The sequence below is a fragment of the Gymnoscopelus braueri genome (assembly GCF_963280865.1).
Source record: "Gymnoscopelus braueri genome assembly, chromosome: 2".
NCBI classification, from domain to species: Eukaryota; Metazoa; Chordata; class Actinopteri; order Myctophiformes; family Myctophidae; genus Gymnoscopelus; species Gymnoscopelus braueri.
The window spans coordinates 22840500-22856002 of NC_137604.1; the positions used below are offsets into that span (position 1 = coordinate 22840500).

General features: G+C 42.4%; 1 protein-coding gene across 2 annotated transcripts in view; it reads right to left on the reverse strand.

The window, feature by feature from the left end:
* The window catches only part of LOC308097687 (sodium/potassium/calcium exchanger 3-like), a 63748-nt gene that overhangs the window by 13575 nt on the left and 34670 nt on the right, over positions 1 to 15503 (reverse strand). The window contains exons 3-7 of one of the 2 annotated variants that reach the window (XM_080445646.1): positions 11595 to 11671; positions 5030 to 5104; positions 4051 to 4135; positions 2680 to 2783; positions 15 to 89 (exon numbers count right to left, since the gene is read on the reverse strand). In XM_080445646.1, coding sequence (XP_080301772.1) covers positions 15 to 89; positions 2680 to 2783; positions 4051 to 4135; positions 5030 to 5104; positions 11595 to 11671 — 416 coding nt within the window. The remainder of the gene's footprint in view (positions 1 to 14; positions 90 to 2679; positions 2784 to 4050; positions 4136 to 5029; positions 5105 to 11594; positions 11672 to 15503) is intronic. The other variant, XM_080445647.1, reaches the window with a different exon arrangement.

Consider the following 15503-nt stretch of genomic DNA (forward strand, 5'->3'; position numbering starts at 1 on the left):
CAATAAACCCTTACGACAATGAGGGCGATGATAGAAAAGGTGTAATACATGGAATCGCGGAGCAGCGTCCAATGAGAAAGCCTCACCGCCTGCAAACAGAGGGACAGACTCACATTACTCTGCAGAAGGACGTATACACAAGCATTAGTTCCTGCATTCTTACAGGAAAACAGAAAAGAACACATCTGGCTCCATCCTTTGCACTGACACAAAAGTACGAGCTGACCGCAAAGATCACACCCACACTAAAAGCCAAGCGAGTGCTATACCAGCCTACGTGGAAAAAAAAAGGTGGCCGGCGTGTTTATCGACTTTACGTAATCAGACACAATACAGGGGCTCACAATGCCATGATTAATGCCATAAAGCATGGAAACTCAACCCTCCCACACAGCGTGTGTGTATACTGTATACACAAGTGCTGGGTCAAAAGTTACATCTTGAATGTGCAACATCCAGGCGTGGAATCAGCTGCTGCTGAGAGGGAGAGGGCAAAGTTGTAAACACAAACAAAGCTGGAAGCTGTTAAGAGTAGAATTTGGCACCGCACTGTAGTTTAGGCTCTATAGATGGACCCAATGTTAGTATTAATAACATGGGGCTTTGAAGAATAAATAGACTCTATGCAGTCACACCAAAGCCAATAAACAATAACGGGTGGGGTGGGTGATTGGAGTTGAATAATTTTAATATGCTCCCTTAAATCCACCCCTCTATCTATCTAGCGCCATCACTATTCTTATGCAACGCACCATCTGCGGTTGCATCACTGTGTTTTGGAGCTCGGTGTATAACATTATACACGAAAACTGTTGGGAGTAGGGGGGAGCTTTTCCTGCTCATTCTCATGCAAGGCCTGGTATCTCTCCTCCCTGGGACGTTAGATAGCATCGGGGACAGATGCGGCCAGCTAACATTGCCTCCGACATGGTACGAAGCGGTTAATGTCAACCCTTTTCATTTCCAACGAGCCACAGTTTGATACTCATTAACTCTGAGAGTGTACAAATGGAACCAAATGGATTTGTACACTATCGGAGTTACAGACTCATAAGGGTCCATTTGGTTCCAAGGGTCTAATAAGGGTCTATTTGGTTCTTAGCTGGGGACCCCCTGCAACCACCTCTAGGACCCCTGAGGGCCCCGGGACCCCACGTTGAGAAGCAGTGGTGTGTAAATACAGGGCACACAGACATGACATTGCCGATCAGTGAGAAGAAATTAAAGTAATCTGCAAACAGATTTTTTTGAGTAGGCACAAGCACTTCCTGATAGATAGATACCTTTATTGATCCCGTGGGGGAAATTTAAAAAACAGAGACAGCACAGCAGTAAAAGTTACAGATATAGGGCAACGGTAAAGGTAGGGTAAGTGTCGTGATATTATTTTGCTAAGTGTTAAATATACTCATTGCTACTGTATAGACCAGGGGTCTTCAACAGGGGGTCCGGGGACCCCTGGGGGGTCCTCAAAGTCACTACAGGGGGGCAGCTAAATCTTTGTGTCATAGGATAATTGTTTTACTTTAACCAGGGATGTGCTGGGCCCCAAATTCAGCCTGGGAATCTCAGATAGAGAGGCCCGTAAGGTGCGCGGTATATTTGTATTTATAATAAAAATAAACAATTTTATTATTTATAATAAAAATATACAATGAGAAATGTACAATAATGATAAAATACTGGAGCTAATGTGGGCCGGTGCTACTCAAGGATTGGCCATTTCAGATGAGAGACAAGCCAGTGGGCCAATTACATGAGTTATATTTACTTTGTGGGGCGCCCAGATCCAAAAAGTGGAGGAAAAGAAAAAGGAAACTTTTTTTTTTTTATGGCCGGCCTGGTTGGCCTGGAATGGAGCAGCCATTCAGGAATTGTCCCAAATTTCCCAGTGGCCAGCACGTCCCTGACTTTAACCACTTGAATCCTATCCCTTTCTGAGGAGAACTTCAGCCAAAAATAACAAAAACAAAAATAACAAAAATAACAAAAATAACAAAAATAACAAAAATAACAAAAATAACAAAAATAACAAAAATAACAAAAATAACAAAAATAACAAAAATAACAAAAATAACAAAAATAACAGTGAACAGAAAATGCATTTTCAGGTCGGGATACCAATTTTATCCAATCAGGAGAGGGACCTCACACAGGATACAGATTCAATAAGTTGGTAGTGATGACACAAAGAAATGAGCAGACAGAAAGGAACTGGAACACAGATAAATGGATACTCTGTCCTGATTGGCTGAAATTGGAAACACACCTGAAAATGTATTTCTGTTTATTAAAGAGCTGGAGAGACAGGGAGACCCCTGTTACTGAACAAACACTCTACAGCAATGATTATTATCAGAATATAGTGATTTAACCTTTTAACAAAAAACGTTTAGTTTTAACCCAAAAATATCACTTACACTACCTTTAAATTAGGTTCCGAGTGGCATTTTGTGTTAGTGCAAGAAGCAGAATGAAGAACAACATGTGCATGTTTCTGTGTAATCGTATCTACATAATATGCATGACTACGCCGAAGTTCTACCACCATCGTGAACTTAAGGTGTTTGAATATTTATAGGTGACATTTTCATTTGTACACGGTGCAAAATGCAACCAGGTCAACCGGGGGACCATCGTTGTGGTAGTTCTCACGCCACTACGGTGATGTCATCATACCTGGCCAGCGAAGAGGCCGCACACGCCGATGATGCAGAGGATGTTGAAGACAGCCGAGCCGACAATGGTCCCGACGCCAACGTCACCTTTAGTGATGAACACGCCTGCAGAGACAATGTGAACACACAGTCACACACAGTCACACACACACACACACACACACACACACACACACACACACACACACACACACAAACAAAGTGCATTTATAGCAGTGGTGGAAGCTCGTATATCGTCGCTGTCGGGCAGAAACCTCTTATCTCCATATTCAAACTTTTTGTGATTTTTTTCGTAAATTAACGCCCTACTTGATCATGCTACAGCGTCACACAAAAGCATCAGAAGTGGCAGATCCACGCGTTATGAGCTTGTAGATCTGCTAATTTAGTAATTTTTTACTTTGAATCCTGAAAAGTACAGTAACACTTTTGGACGGTTTCCACCCGACAGAGACGATATATGTTTTTACTTAAGTAAAAGTACCAATACCACAATATAAAAACAATACTCTATTACAAGTTAAAAGGCCTGGATTTAAATGATTGGCGTCAAAATATACTTTACAAAACCAAAGTAAACATAATCACATACTGTGTGTCATACTGCAGGGTTTTATAAATATAGATTTTTTAACCAATGAAGAGCTTGTGACTAAATAATAACGATAGATAAACCTTTTGTTACAACCGCACCATGACTCCTCTGGTGCGCTGTCCTCTTAAAACAATAACATTTAAACAAGTGAAGGGTCACACTGAGAGTGGCAAGAGTGAGTTTCATTTTATTTCGAACGTTTCGGCTATCCAGCCTTCGTCAGTGAGACACACTGACTCTTGCCACTCTGTGTGCGACCCGTCACTTGTTTAAATAACTAAATAATAACTACATTGGATCCATAGGAACGCATGTTATTTTTCCTGAAAAGTAGCTGTTTTGGACATACAAGGTTTCCACCTGACAGCGACGATATATAAAAACATATTTATTTGTAAAACAGCTATTATCGCTATTTTCACCGTTGGGTGAACTCTGGGCAATACTAAACTATGTATAAGGTTTGAGTGGGTAGAATTGACTTCATCTTCAAGTCCAATATATCCCCTGGCCTATGTGGGATTCCCTCTTGCACGAGTGGTAGACCAGGGTTCAAATCCCAGGTGTTACAGTTGAAAATAGATCTCTCTGTCTGGAAAGGACTTACTTACGGTTTGCATTTTTTTTACCACTTAACACCTACACTATGTACTTAGTTGACCGGTGTCTCCCAGGACACACAGACAGACAGACAGACAGACAGACAGACAGACAGACAGACAGACAGACAGACAGACAGACAGACAGACAGACAGACAGACAGACGAGGGGTGTTACCTATCACAGATGTGAAGAGTTCAGGAGCAGAACTGCCAGCAGCCATGAATGTTGCTCCTGCTACGTCCTCACTGAGCTCGAGACGCTGTGAGCAGTGAGACGCATGGACACACAGACAGACACACAGACAGACAGACATAATGTTTTATTAATAGGAGGTATCCATTACACTCAGCAGAACAATACAATCCACTTTATAGTCTTAACAAAAGAACAATAGAAGAGCAATGAGTCATAGCTTGACCCCTGACCCCTCGTCATTGGAGAATAAAAACCAAAACTAACGCTGGTCGTTATTAATATATCATACTTGTATCCACACTATATGTCTACATGGAAACACTCTTCTGGGACTAAAGAGGAGCTAGGAATGTCAATGCCAAGATAAATAGCTCTGGACCACTGGCATATTGTGAACAATCCTCAAGGACCACCCCACACCACCTCCCCACAACAACGCCTATATTATACAGTATATTCATACTATAGTATATACTAAGGCTAAGGCATATTGCAGTCATTTTGCTATTATTAATATTTTTAAATTAGTATTCAACATTAATGGTCTTAAAGCCTGATTTAGGGTATTTAGTTAGCGCCGGTGTCAGCACACCAAAAATAGTCTACAAGCATGTAGATTATTTTTTCACGATTTATGACATGGACCACGAGTGGTCCTAGACCACTGGTTGACAAACAGTCCCCTAAATTCGCTCTGGTCTCTGTCGGGTGGAAACCTCATATGTCCAAATCATATGATCGAATTCAAAAGCATCAAAAGTAGCAGATCGACAAGCTCAAAACGCGTCGCTTCGCGCCGCATTTCGAGCTTGCGGATCCGCTTCTTCTGAAACTTTCGTGTGAGGCTGTAGAATAATCAAGTAGGACATTAGTTTACGAAAAAAAAAACACAAAAAGTTAAAATATGGAGATAAGAGGTTTCTGCCCGACAGCAACGATATGGTTAAATGGCACAAACCTCACATATCTTCTCCAGGGATGGGACAAAGTAGTCGTCACAGACCAGGGCGAGGGCACAGAACATATATATGGCCTGAGAAAGAGGAGAGTGACAAATAGACAGTGGTCAGCGAAGTTTCACATGTCACCTTCTGAGTTTACATGAGAAATGCTTTTGCTTGTAGCCTACTGCTGGCATGGGCCCATTCCTGGAAAATAAAGGTGAGTTACTTGCTGGAAGTACCAGTTCAGTTGCCTTGTGGTTAGAGTGATACCAGCCGAGTCATACCAAAGACTATTAACATGCAGTGGTGGAAAGTAACTAAGTGCATTTACTTAAGTGTATTTGTTCAGCATGGGTCTCTCCGTCTCTCCAGCAGTTTAGTAACCAGGAAATACATTTTCAGGTCAATCATCCAATCAGAGACAACATCAAACTTAAATTTATAGTGTTACAGTTCCAATTTTACCTGTTTTTTTTTTGGTTTTGTTTCATCAGTTCCAATTTCACTCGTTTATCCTGTATGAGTTCTCTCTTCTGATTTGATGAAATTGGTACTTTCACAATATAGAGTTATTTAACACTCATTTTAACCAAAAGTTATAACTTTCAACATAATGAAGAATGACGTTTTGTGAGTGGTTCGGCTGGTAACTCTGACCTTGATAAACACAAGTCATACAAGGCTTAATGACGGCAAGCAACATGTGACAAATAAAATGTTGTGAGATATGCAACCCCCCCCCCACCCGTGGTCTTAAAGGGGAATACCACTCATTTTCAACATTGAACTATGTCTTTAATACACCTAGAGCTGTTGTGTGGAAATAAGAAAAAAGTCCCCCCTTCTATGTTGCCTAGAACTGGATAATTGATTGAGATCATTTGATCAGTGACATACGCAAGGTGTACTTTTGGCTCTGCCCCCCTCGACTTTTTTCTTATTTCCACACAACAGCTCTAAGGTGTATTAAAGACATAGTTCAATGTTGAAAATGAGTGGTATTCTCCTTTAACATAATATGATTCATAATAACTGTGGATGTTATTACATATTACATATTCTAACTTTTTGTGTTTTTGTAAATTAATGAATCGTACTACAGCGTCACACAAAAGTATCAAAAGAAGCATTTTGAGCTTGTACAGTAGATCTGCTGCTTTTGATGCTTTTGAATTTGAATCCTGAAAAGTAACAGTTTTGTGAGGTTTCCACCCGACAAGAAGAGACGATATGGCTGCTCTTTTCCATTGTTCATTCATTCATGGCTGTACTTCTACACAGCGCGTACAGTCGTACACCTTTCTCTTTCGCGCCCAGCCGCCCACACTACCCAGCATCTGACCACAGGAATGAAGATGAGCAATCTAGTGAGAATGAATGAGTCAACCTCCCATCGCCACGGAGACAGGTGGGAGACGGTAGTTCATCACACCTCAGTGGTGGGGTCGAACCGCACCACAGATTTCCAGTGGTGCGAAGTAACTAAGTACATTTACTCAAGTACTATTACTTGAGTACAATTTTGAGGTACTTTTACTTTACTTTACTGGAGCATTTCCATTTTTCAGTACTTGATACTTCTACTCCACTACAGTACATCCCACAGGCATATAATGTAGTTTTTACTATTGCAATTAATTGAAAACTTTAGTGACTAGTTACTTAGTTTGTAGATTAATATTATTATTACAAAACATACATCAATCACTTAATCCCTATTTTATACTTTCGCTTAAAAAAAAATAGCAGATCCACGATCTCACAATGTGTTGCCATGGTGACCTTGTAGAGCGGCTATTTTCAAAGAAAGTTCAAGGCAAATGTTGAAAAGAATATCTGCCGTGTGCAATTTTTGTTTACGAAGCCTAAAAGCCAAACAGAAAAGTAATTGTTCCAATGTTCAATGGCAACAATCATTTGTGTGACAATAAATCGTCAAGACAAATCGTCATGATGGTGACAGCCCTATGTGCATAGCAAAATGCTGGGTATTAATTGAACCCTTAACTCAACCGAGTGCCAGAATTATTTCTGGCTATGTTGTCCCAGTGCCAGAGATTTTTTCAAAGTAAAAAAAAAGTGCTTAGGAAGCGAGATACAGCCTTTTTCAGTTATAAGTTAAACAAGGAGTGGATGGAGCTGCACATCTTCAGATAATGATATCTTGGGTTCTGAACCTTTTTTCAAAAACACACGTCAAACACGTCATTGGCACGTTGCGCCATAGCGGTAAAACACGTGAAACACGTTAATGGCACTCAATGAGTTAAGTGTAAAAATATCTAATACACTTTCAGAGTTAAAGGGATAGCCCCATTTTGGGGTCACACCACTATTTATATGGGTCGGCACTGGCGGTAAGTGGCGTAACGCAGAATCGCGGGGCCCCCCCGCGGGAGTTTCACGTACATGCATGTGTGTGCACAAGAAGTACAGCCATGAATTACAGCCATGAATTAGACCCGAAAAAATTCGGGTCTAATTCGGGTCTAATTCGGGTCTAATTCGGTTCTATTTGACCAATATAAATCAACTTTTTTCTTTTTTATTGCTGTAAAAATATTTGTATGAGCGCAGGCGGGTCCCCCCTGCTGGTGGCCCCCCCGCACCGCATCACTTGCTACCCCTCCGTTACGCCACTGGGTAAATATCCCCTTTTTTACATTTCTTTGTATTTTTCTTTAAAATAATTATCATTTCGAAAGATGTTAAGACAAAAAAAAGAAGAAAGAAATGAAAAGGTATTAAAAAAAAGCCTTTTACCCCATGTTCTCCCCAGTTAAGTCGTTATACCAATTAATTCCAACCCACACACATTTCTGTGTGTTGTCACTGTTGTTGTACCATATACTGGCATACCTGCCGGTGAGGATCGAGCCCCCACGAGGGGGACGTAAAAGCCTCCGTTCTACCCCTCCCGCCCAACACTCCCTGCTGACAGGTGCCGCCCCCAGCCTGTATAGAAGGACGTGCAGTGACAAATATCACCCTCCCCGCCCAGCTTCCCTCCCCCGAACACGGGCCAGTTGTGTTGGTATAGAAATGTCTCTTTTGGGTCTCCAGCTGAAAGGCTTTGGAAACCCCTGACTTTAATATGTTTCGTTTTGCATCCAACAGCAGTAACCACGGTGGCTTCACAAAGAAAGATTTTACGTAAACAAATAATACATACACAACACAGAGCTTTTCATTCATTTAGTCAGGTCCCAAATTCTTGCTTTGTATACTTCTGTAAGCTACTGCACGGCGGCCATTTTCCATTCACGTTCGTTTTCAATGTGGAAGGTATGTTTTTTCTTCTTATGAGATGCTTGGAGGGACAGGCCGCATAACAATGCCGCAAAACGCATGACTGCTGCCTTATAGACAATACATTACAACAAGATTTACAATTTAATATCATTGTTTCCATCTGTTCCTCCTCCGCTGTCTTTTACTTGTCATCTTTTTTTAAACAGGTATGGTGAGTATAAGCGTATTATTTATATGAGAACAGCCCCTAAGGGGAATGAGGATTGCACACATGCACACGCACGCACGCATGCACCGTTGCATCTGCAAGCTGCCCAGTACAAGCGATATACATACTGTTGACCACTGAGCAGCATCAGAAGGCCATTTAGAGGTTAATTGCCTCACTGTTGAGGGTAAGGACACAATATCTCCCCAAAGACTTCTGAAGCCAATCTGGTACAGTAGATGTGTCGGGGCATTTGTTTCATATTATAACTTCTTCAAAAATCATAACGGCAGACTGCATTTCCCTTTCGGTACCTTTTCACAGCCCATATTCTGCAAACAACCCACGGAGTCACGACTCCAATAATGGGAGCATTCTAAACTATTAAACCCATTAAGCCCTGAAGATATCAACTCCTTCCTGGTGCAAAGATAGCACACTGTACTCCAAGCAAACACAAGGCAGGCTACTTAATAAATGCAAACGTTAAAAGGCAACAGGCACTGCTAATGTACATCCCGCTGCAGACTTGATCTAGCAGCAGATGAGGATTATATATATTTTAGCAGGTGTTTAATATCCAAGGACCACAGAGGAGTCTGTTCACTTTCAGCTACTGCTCTGCAAAAGTGAAAGATAGGCATGGATGCATAATTGCCTATAGGGTCAGTGACGCTTCCTAATTTATACTCCATCGCGTGACAGTGTCACTTGCCGGTAAGATGGGGGAGCAAAGGTTATTATAGCTTAATTTATACTTCGTCACGCAATGGCGTCACACTGTGAAATAGAGTAGAGCTGCTATTTTTGCTTCAGTTTGGTAGTAATCAGGCTTTAGCTTGGTAGTCCTGCAGCACACCTCGGTTAGGCACCGTTCCCTTGAGACGCTGCGCTGCTGGCATAGGCTTCCATTATCGCCAAAGCCCTGGGGGACAAGGCACTAGTATAATGCACTAGTGTAATGCACTAGCATGTGCTGGAACACGCCGCCTACACTGGGCCAGTTGGGATACAGTGAACGCCACTAAAGGTTCCTCTAGCTAGACCGGCCTCCACCTCTGTTGCGTGTCTTGACCCCTGCAGAGACGGGACAATGTATGCGGACCTGAATCATACAGCACTGTGAAGTTGGCGAATCGATTATTATGATTAGGTTTCCCCTGGTCGCTAGGGAAACTGGATGTCGTTGTTGTATGTCCACATTTAATTCTTTTCATAAATAAAGGTATAAATAACTATATTTTATACCTTGTTGTATGCCAGTGTCATGCAAAAGTAGCAAAACCTTTACAAGCTCTACAAGCTCGCGACGTGTTGTGCGCATTTCTTTTAAAGATTTTGAAAACTAAGTGACAGTTTTGGTTTCCACTCAACAGCGTGGATATGCTGCTATACAGTACTAAGGCTTCACTTAGCTAGAGAGCTATTAGAGGACTATACAATATGGTGCTCATGATTGTTATGAGATCTGCCTGCATACAAATCATGAGGGCACAAATACTAGTCATACCGATTATTTTCATAATCTTTAAATAAAATAAAAACATCTTACACACACACACACACACACACACACACACACACACACACACACACACACACACACACACACACACACACACACACACACACACACACACACACACACACACACACACACACACACACACACACTCTCACTCTCTGCACTCCCCTCACATTGACATACATACTGTAGTTCTCTAAATTTGTTCTTCTTGCTCTCATTCTTTCCCTCCTCCTAAAACCTCTCCTTTCCCCCTCTCTGATCCACGTTTTTCTCTATCACCTTCTCACTCTCTCTCTCTCTCTCTGTCTATCTCTCACCTCCATCCCCTCATTCTGTTCTCTTTTCATCCCTGCTTCCTGCCCTCTTTCCCTCTTTCCGTCTCTTCGTGTTGTCTCTCTTCCTCTGTGTCTGCAGCGGAGCGACAGAGAAACATGGTTGTAATTGCGGGTGTATTTCCAGCGGGCCATAAATAAAGTGGTAGCAATGTTGACAGGAGGGGAGGAGAAGAGAAGAGAAGAGAAGACAAGACAAGATAGAAGAGAAGAAAAGAGGTGAGGAGAGGAGAGGAGAGGAGAGGAGAGGAGAGGAGAGGAGAGGAGAGGAGAGGAGAGGAGAGGAGAGGAATCATGTTGCTGACTCATATCATTTCAGATTTGCTTAAGTGTTTCTACTCCAGGCAGTGGTGTAAAGTAACATTTACTCAGTACTGTACTTAAGTACAATTTTGAGGTAGTTTTACTTTACTGGAGTATTTCCAATTTGCAATACTTTTACTTCTACTCCGCTACATCTCGGAGGCAAATATTGTACTTTTACTCCACTACAATTATTTGAAAACTTTAGTTACTATTCAATTCAATTCAAACTTTATTTCAGACACTCAGGGGGTCCATAGAACATGAAACAGCATACAAATACAATAGACTAAAATAAATAAAATAAAAACAAAACAAAAAAACAGCACATAAAAACACAACACAACAAAAAAAAACAACCCTACCATACAGGGATATAAAATCACACACACAGGCAGGCTCTCCAGTGTTTCCGCAGCCTGGACGAATACCGGAGACAGCTTTTCCCAGGATTGACTATATCCTCCTCACACACGTTACTAGTTACTTTACAGATATAAATGATTTAATTATAAAACATACATTTGCCACTTCAACCCTATTTCATAAGTAGGCTATTTGAAAATAGCCGATCTACAAGCTCACAACGCGTCGCGTTGTGAGCTTGTAGATCTGCTATTTCTCAAATATTTTGGTACTTTTACTTTTGGTACTTTAAGTCCATTTTGATACCAATACTTTTAGTCAAGTACATTTTTAATTCCAGACTTTTACTTGTAACAGAGTACCACATTGCAGTATTGATACTTTTACATTTGAGTACTTTTTCCACCACTGACTCCAGGTGGCATGTTGAAAGGTGATAAGAATGATGTTTAGGAACACAACAATATCAGATCATTCATTCATACGCTAACAGATGCTCTTTCCTTCTCAATCTCCCACACTCACACTCACACACACACACACACACACACACACACACACACACACACACACACCAGAAGTGAACTTACACAAAGGACGTGTAGTGCCACCGCTCCCTCTGTCCTCTCTTTATGTGTGAACAGGTCAGTTGGGAACTCGTGCAATGCTGGAACAAAGAGAGAAATCAGGTTATAAAGGTGTGTGTGGCTGTGCATGCATGTCCGTAAGTGTGCGTGTGCGCGTGTGCGTGTGTGTACATGTTGGCATTTTCATTATCAGTGCCCTGTAGTGAAGCCTACTACACATAATGAGCAACACACTGAACTCATGTGACCTGACAGTGGCCCCACAGCACCTTACCCTGAGTGTGTGTGTGTGTGTGTGTGTGTGTGTGTGTGTGTGTGTGTGTGTGTGTGTGTGTGTGTGTATGCCCACAAGTGAGCACGAGTGTGACAGTCCAACTGTGCAATGCCAAGGACTATGTGAGCTTGTATGCCTCCTCTGAGAGCGACCAGAGAACAGCCAGGGAATGGACAAAGTGAGCGTTAGAAAAGGACAAAGTGAGGGCGAACTGGAGGGAGAGAGAGAGAGCGAGAAAGAGAGACAGAGAGAGAGAGAGAGAGAGAGAGAGAGACAGAGAGAGGGAGTTGTAAAAATAGAGTGGAATATTTAGGGTACAGCAAGAGGGATGGAGAGCATAGAGAGAGGATAGAGAACGGGGTGTGTGAGCTTAATCGCAATAATTTGCAAACTTTTTATGCATGAGAAGAATGTCGCCGCAATTGAGCCAGAGACGATGCATGAGTGACGGCCGATCTACACCAGAGAACATTCGCACACACGGCGCACACAAGCGCACACAAGCGCATATACAGTATGCACATGCGCACTTTTAGATCCAGACCTATTTTAAAAGTCTGCGTATGGGGGACTCGCGTATCCGCACGCCTGGTGTAGTATCATTGATAATCAGAGAGAGAGAGAGAGAGAGAGAGAGAGAGAGAGAGAGAGAGAGAGAGAGAGAGAGAGAGAGAGAGAGAGAGAGAGAGAGAGAGAGGGAGGGAGAAGGGGAGAGAGAGAGAGAGAGAGAGAGAGAGAGAGAGAGAGAGAGAGAGAGAGAGAGAGAGAGAGAGAGAGAGAGAGAGAGAGAGAGAGAGAGAATTAGCAGGAGAGAGGTGTGTGAAGGAAAATAGAGGGAAAAATTGAATGGTCCCTCTATCACTTCTTGTTAGCCTGGTGTTGACAAAACCCACACTTTCCTGCTCCTCTAGCAAGGAGAATGATGTTCCACTTACACAACATCCTCTCCTTCACCAATCAACAAGCCTGTTCATGGGCCACTGCCAACATCTGTTACACATTTCATTAAATAAAGGGGGAAAAAAGTCTGCTGGAGAAGCTAGCAAGACACCAGCCAGAGCATTAGGCTAATGCTAATAATGACTGCTACCAGTATGCCCAAATTTGGAATCAGAATCGTGGACACCTATTCATCCAGTAAAAGATATTTACAGTAATTTGTCAGAGTTGTGTAGAAAGAACTGACACACCTACAGAGATGGTTTCCTGGTAAAAATGGACACAGATACTGTAGCACAAGGACAAGACACAAGGCAAGGCCCATGAAAGCATTCTCCTAGTAGACATTACGACTAACTAAGGGGAACCGAAGTCCTGACGTTACTTGTTCATCCCCTGGGTCGCAGAAGTAATTTCTCTATGGAGAATAACATTGGGTCATCTTAGAATCGTCTCATACAGTGACAAAAAATATTGTCAGGGAAGTGGCTCTGTATCGTTTACGAATATGAATCGATAGTCAGTCACTCATATTTAGCCTCGATCTCCAGGCTTTTATTGCTTAGTTTTGCTAAAAAATAAAAGCCTGGCCCAGCGGGTCGGTGTACTCGGTATGAGGAAGTGTTTCATTTCCCAACCAACCAGAGTGCAGTGGGCGTCGCTCGTAATGTTGTGTTAACGGGACGGAGGTTGACGGACAGATCGGTGAACCAATGGGATCAGCCGCAATCTCTCGCCGGCTCTATACACCCGCCCCTCTATACACGAAATCAGGAGGGTTGGGGCAGTCTACTCATATTTGATACAGTCTGTTTCTGGCGAAAATTTTACTAATTCGGCAGCGGTATAGCGTTTTCTCAGCGTCAGTTGATGCTTCATATCCATATGAGTCAAACCGCCGGGGTCATTTGTTTATTTTTGGAACACAGTTCTTATTTGACGCGTTATTAAACACGGCTGGTATTCTGAATTGGGGAAAAAACGCAACCCAGGTAGGATGCGTTTATATATAGAGAATTACGTCATACTTCGGTGCTCTATAGTTGGCATCTGTGTGAATGTCAGGGGGAGTGTTGCTAACCCAGGGAGAATAATGAATTATTGTTAGCAACAGAAAATGCATGAAAAGCTCAGGAAGAAACTTTTTCAGGTCTGGATACCAATTTCATCCTATCAGGAGAGAGAACTCAAACAGGATACAGGATAAACAATTGACATTGAAAGTAATGAAACAAAAACAATTTGCAGACAAATTTGGCACCGGAACACTATAAAATTGAAGTGGGTTCTCTCTCCCGATCAGTTGAAACTGGCAACCCACCTGAAAACAGTTTACTAAAGAGCTGGAGAGATGCAGAGACCCCTGTTACTGGATATTGTATAGCAACACACTTTATATCACTCTATAGCAACACTTCCATCATAATATAGTTATAACTTTTTAACCAAAAAATGTTTTGCTTTAATAAAAAATACATAACTTTTACAACACCTTTGACTTCGACTTACTCCAAGCTATAACCTGGTTTGAAGTAAAAGAAGAAATAGGCACATAAAATATAGTTCACAACTTCCTGATCGTTTGCATCCCTCTCTCTCTCTCCCTCTTCCTCTCCTACGCTGTGTTGACCTACTTGCATCCATAAACATGTATGAGTGGATGCGGTGTGTTGCAGTGTGTTGCAGGATGCAGTGTGTGCTGCGTGTGGATCACACAGTCCTCGCCTGGCACTGTGTTCCATAGCTAACATCCTAAGCAGCAATACAACGCAGAGCAGCCTGTAAAAAGCCACAGAACGGAACAAAGCAGCAGAGAGGAGGACTACACGTTGACAGCTGGAGGTGTTTAATATTTACTGTTACAAGCCAGCGCTAGCTCTACGACCCAACCCAGCCCAGATGCTGACCTATAGTGAGTGAACAGCAGAGAAACAAGCATCTCGTATGACTGACAAATATATAAGCCTACAAATTATAAACAAGAAGAGTCTAAAAGGCCTGCTAGACACCCATGCTGCTCCTTACACCAAAGGTAGTTGTTTTTCATGATATCTGGTTTGGGTCGCTGTGCCGCACTGTCGTGATGAAAAGAGAGCTGAGCCAGGAGGCAAAGCTCTCGGTATACCGAGCAATCTTCATTCCTTCTCTCACCTATAGTCATGAAGTGTGTGGGTCATGACCGAAATAATAAGATTGCAGACAAGCCTCTCCTTTCGAGATAGGGTGAGAAGTTTGGTCATCCGCGAGGGACTCGGAAAGGAGCCAGCTTAAGTGGTTCGGGCATCTAGTACGGATGCCTACCGTGTGTCTCCTTAGGGAGGCAGACCAAGAACCAGATGGGGGGGATTATTATCTCCACACTGGCCTTGGAATGCCTCAGGATTCCCCAAGAGGAAGTGGATAATGTTGCTCGGGAAAGGTAAGTCTGGAGGTCTCTGCTGAAACTGTTGCCTCCGTGACACGACTCCGGATAAGCGGTTGAAGATGGATGGATGGATGGATAGTTTAGGTAAAAGTATTGGACAGTAGCAATCCGCCATGAAGATAATTTAGATAACTTGAGTGGATTTTTTTGGCCCGAGGGAGGCGCTAGAGGGAAGGTTATGGCATCACAAAATGGTTAGGGTTCAACCTCTAGGAAGCATGGACATGCTCAACAAGCGTCATGGCAATCCATCCCTTAGATATTCAGATATATT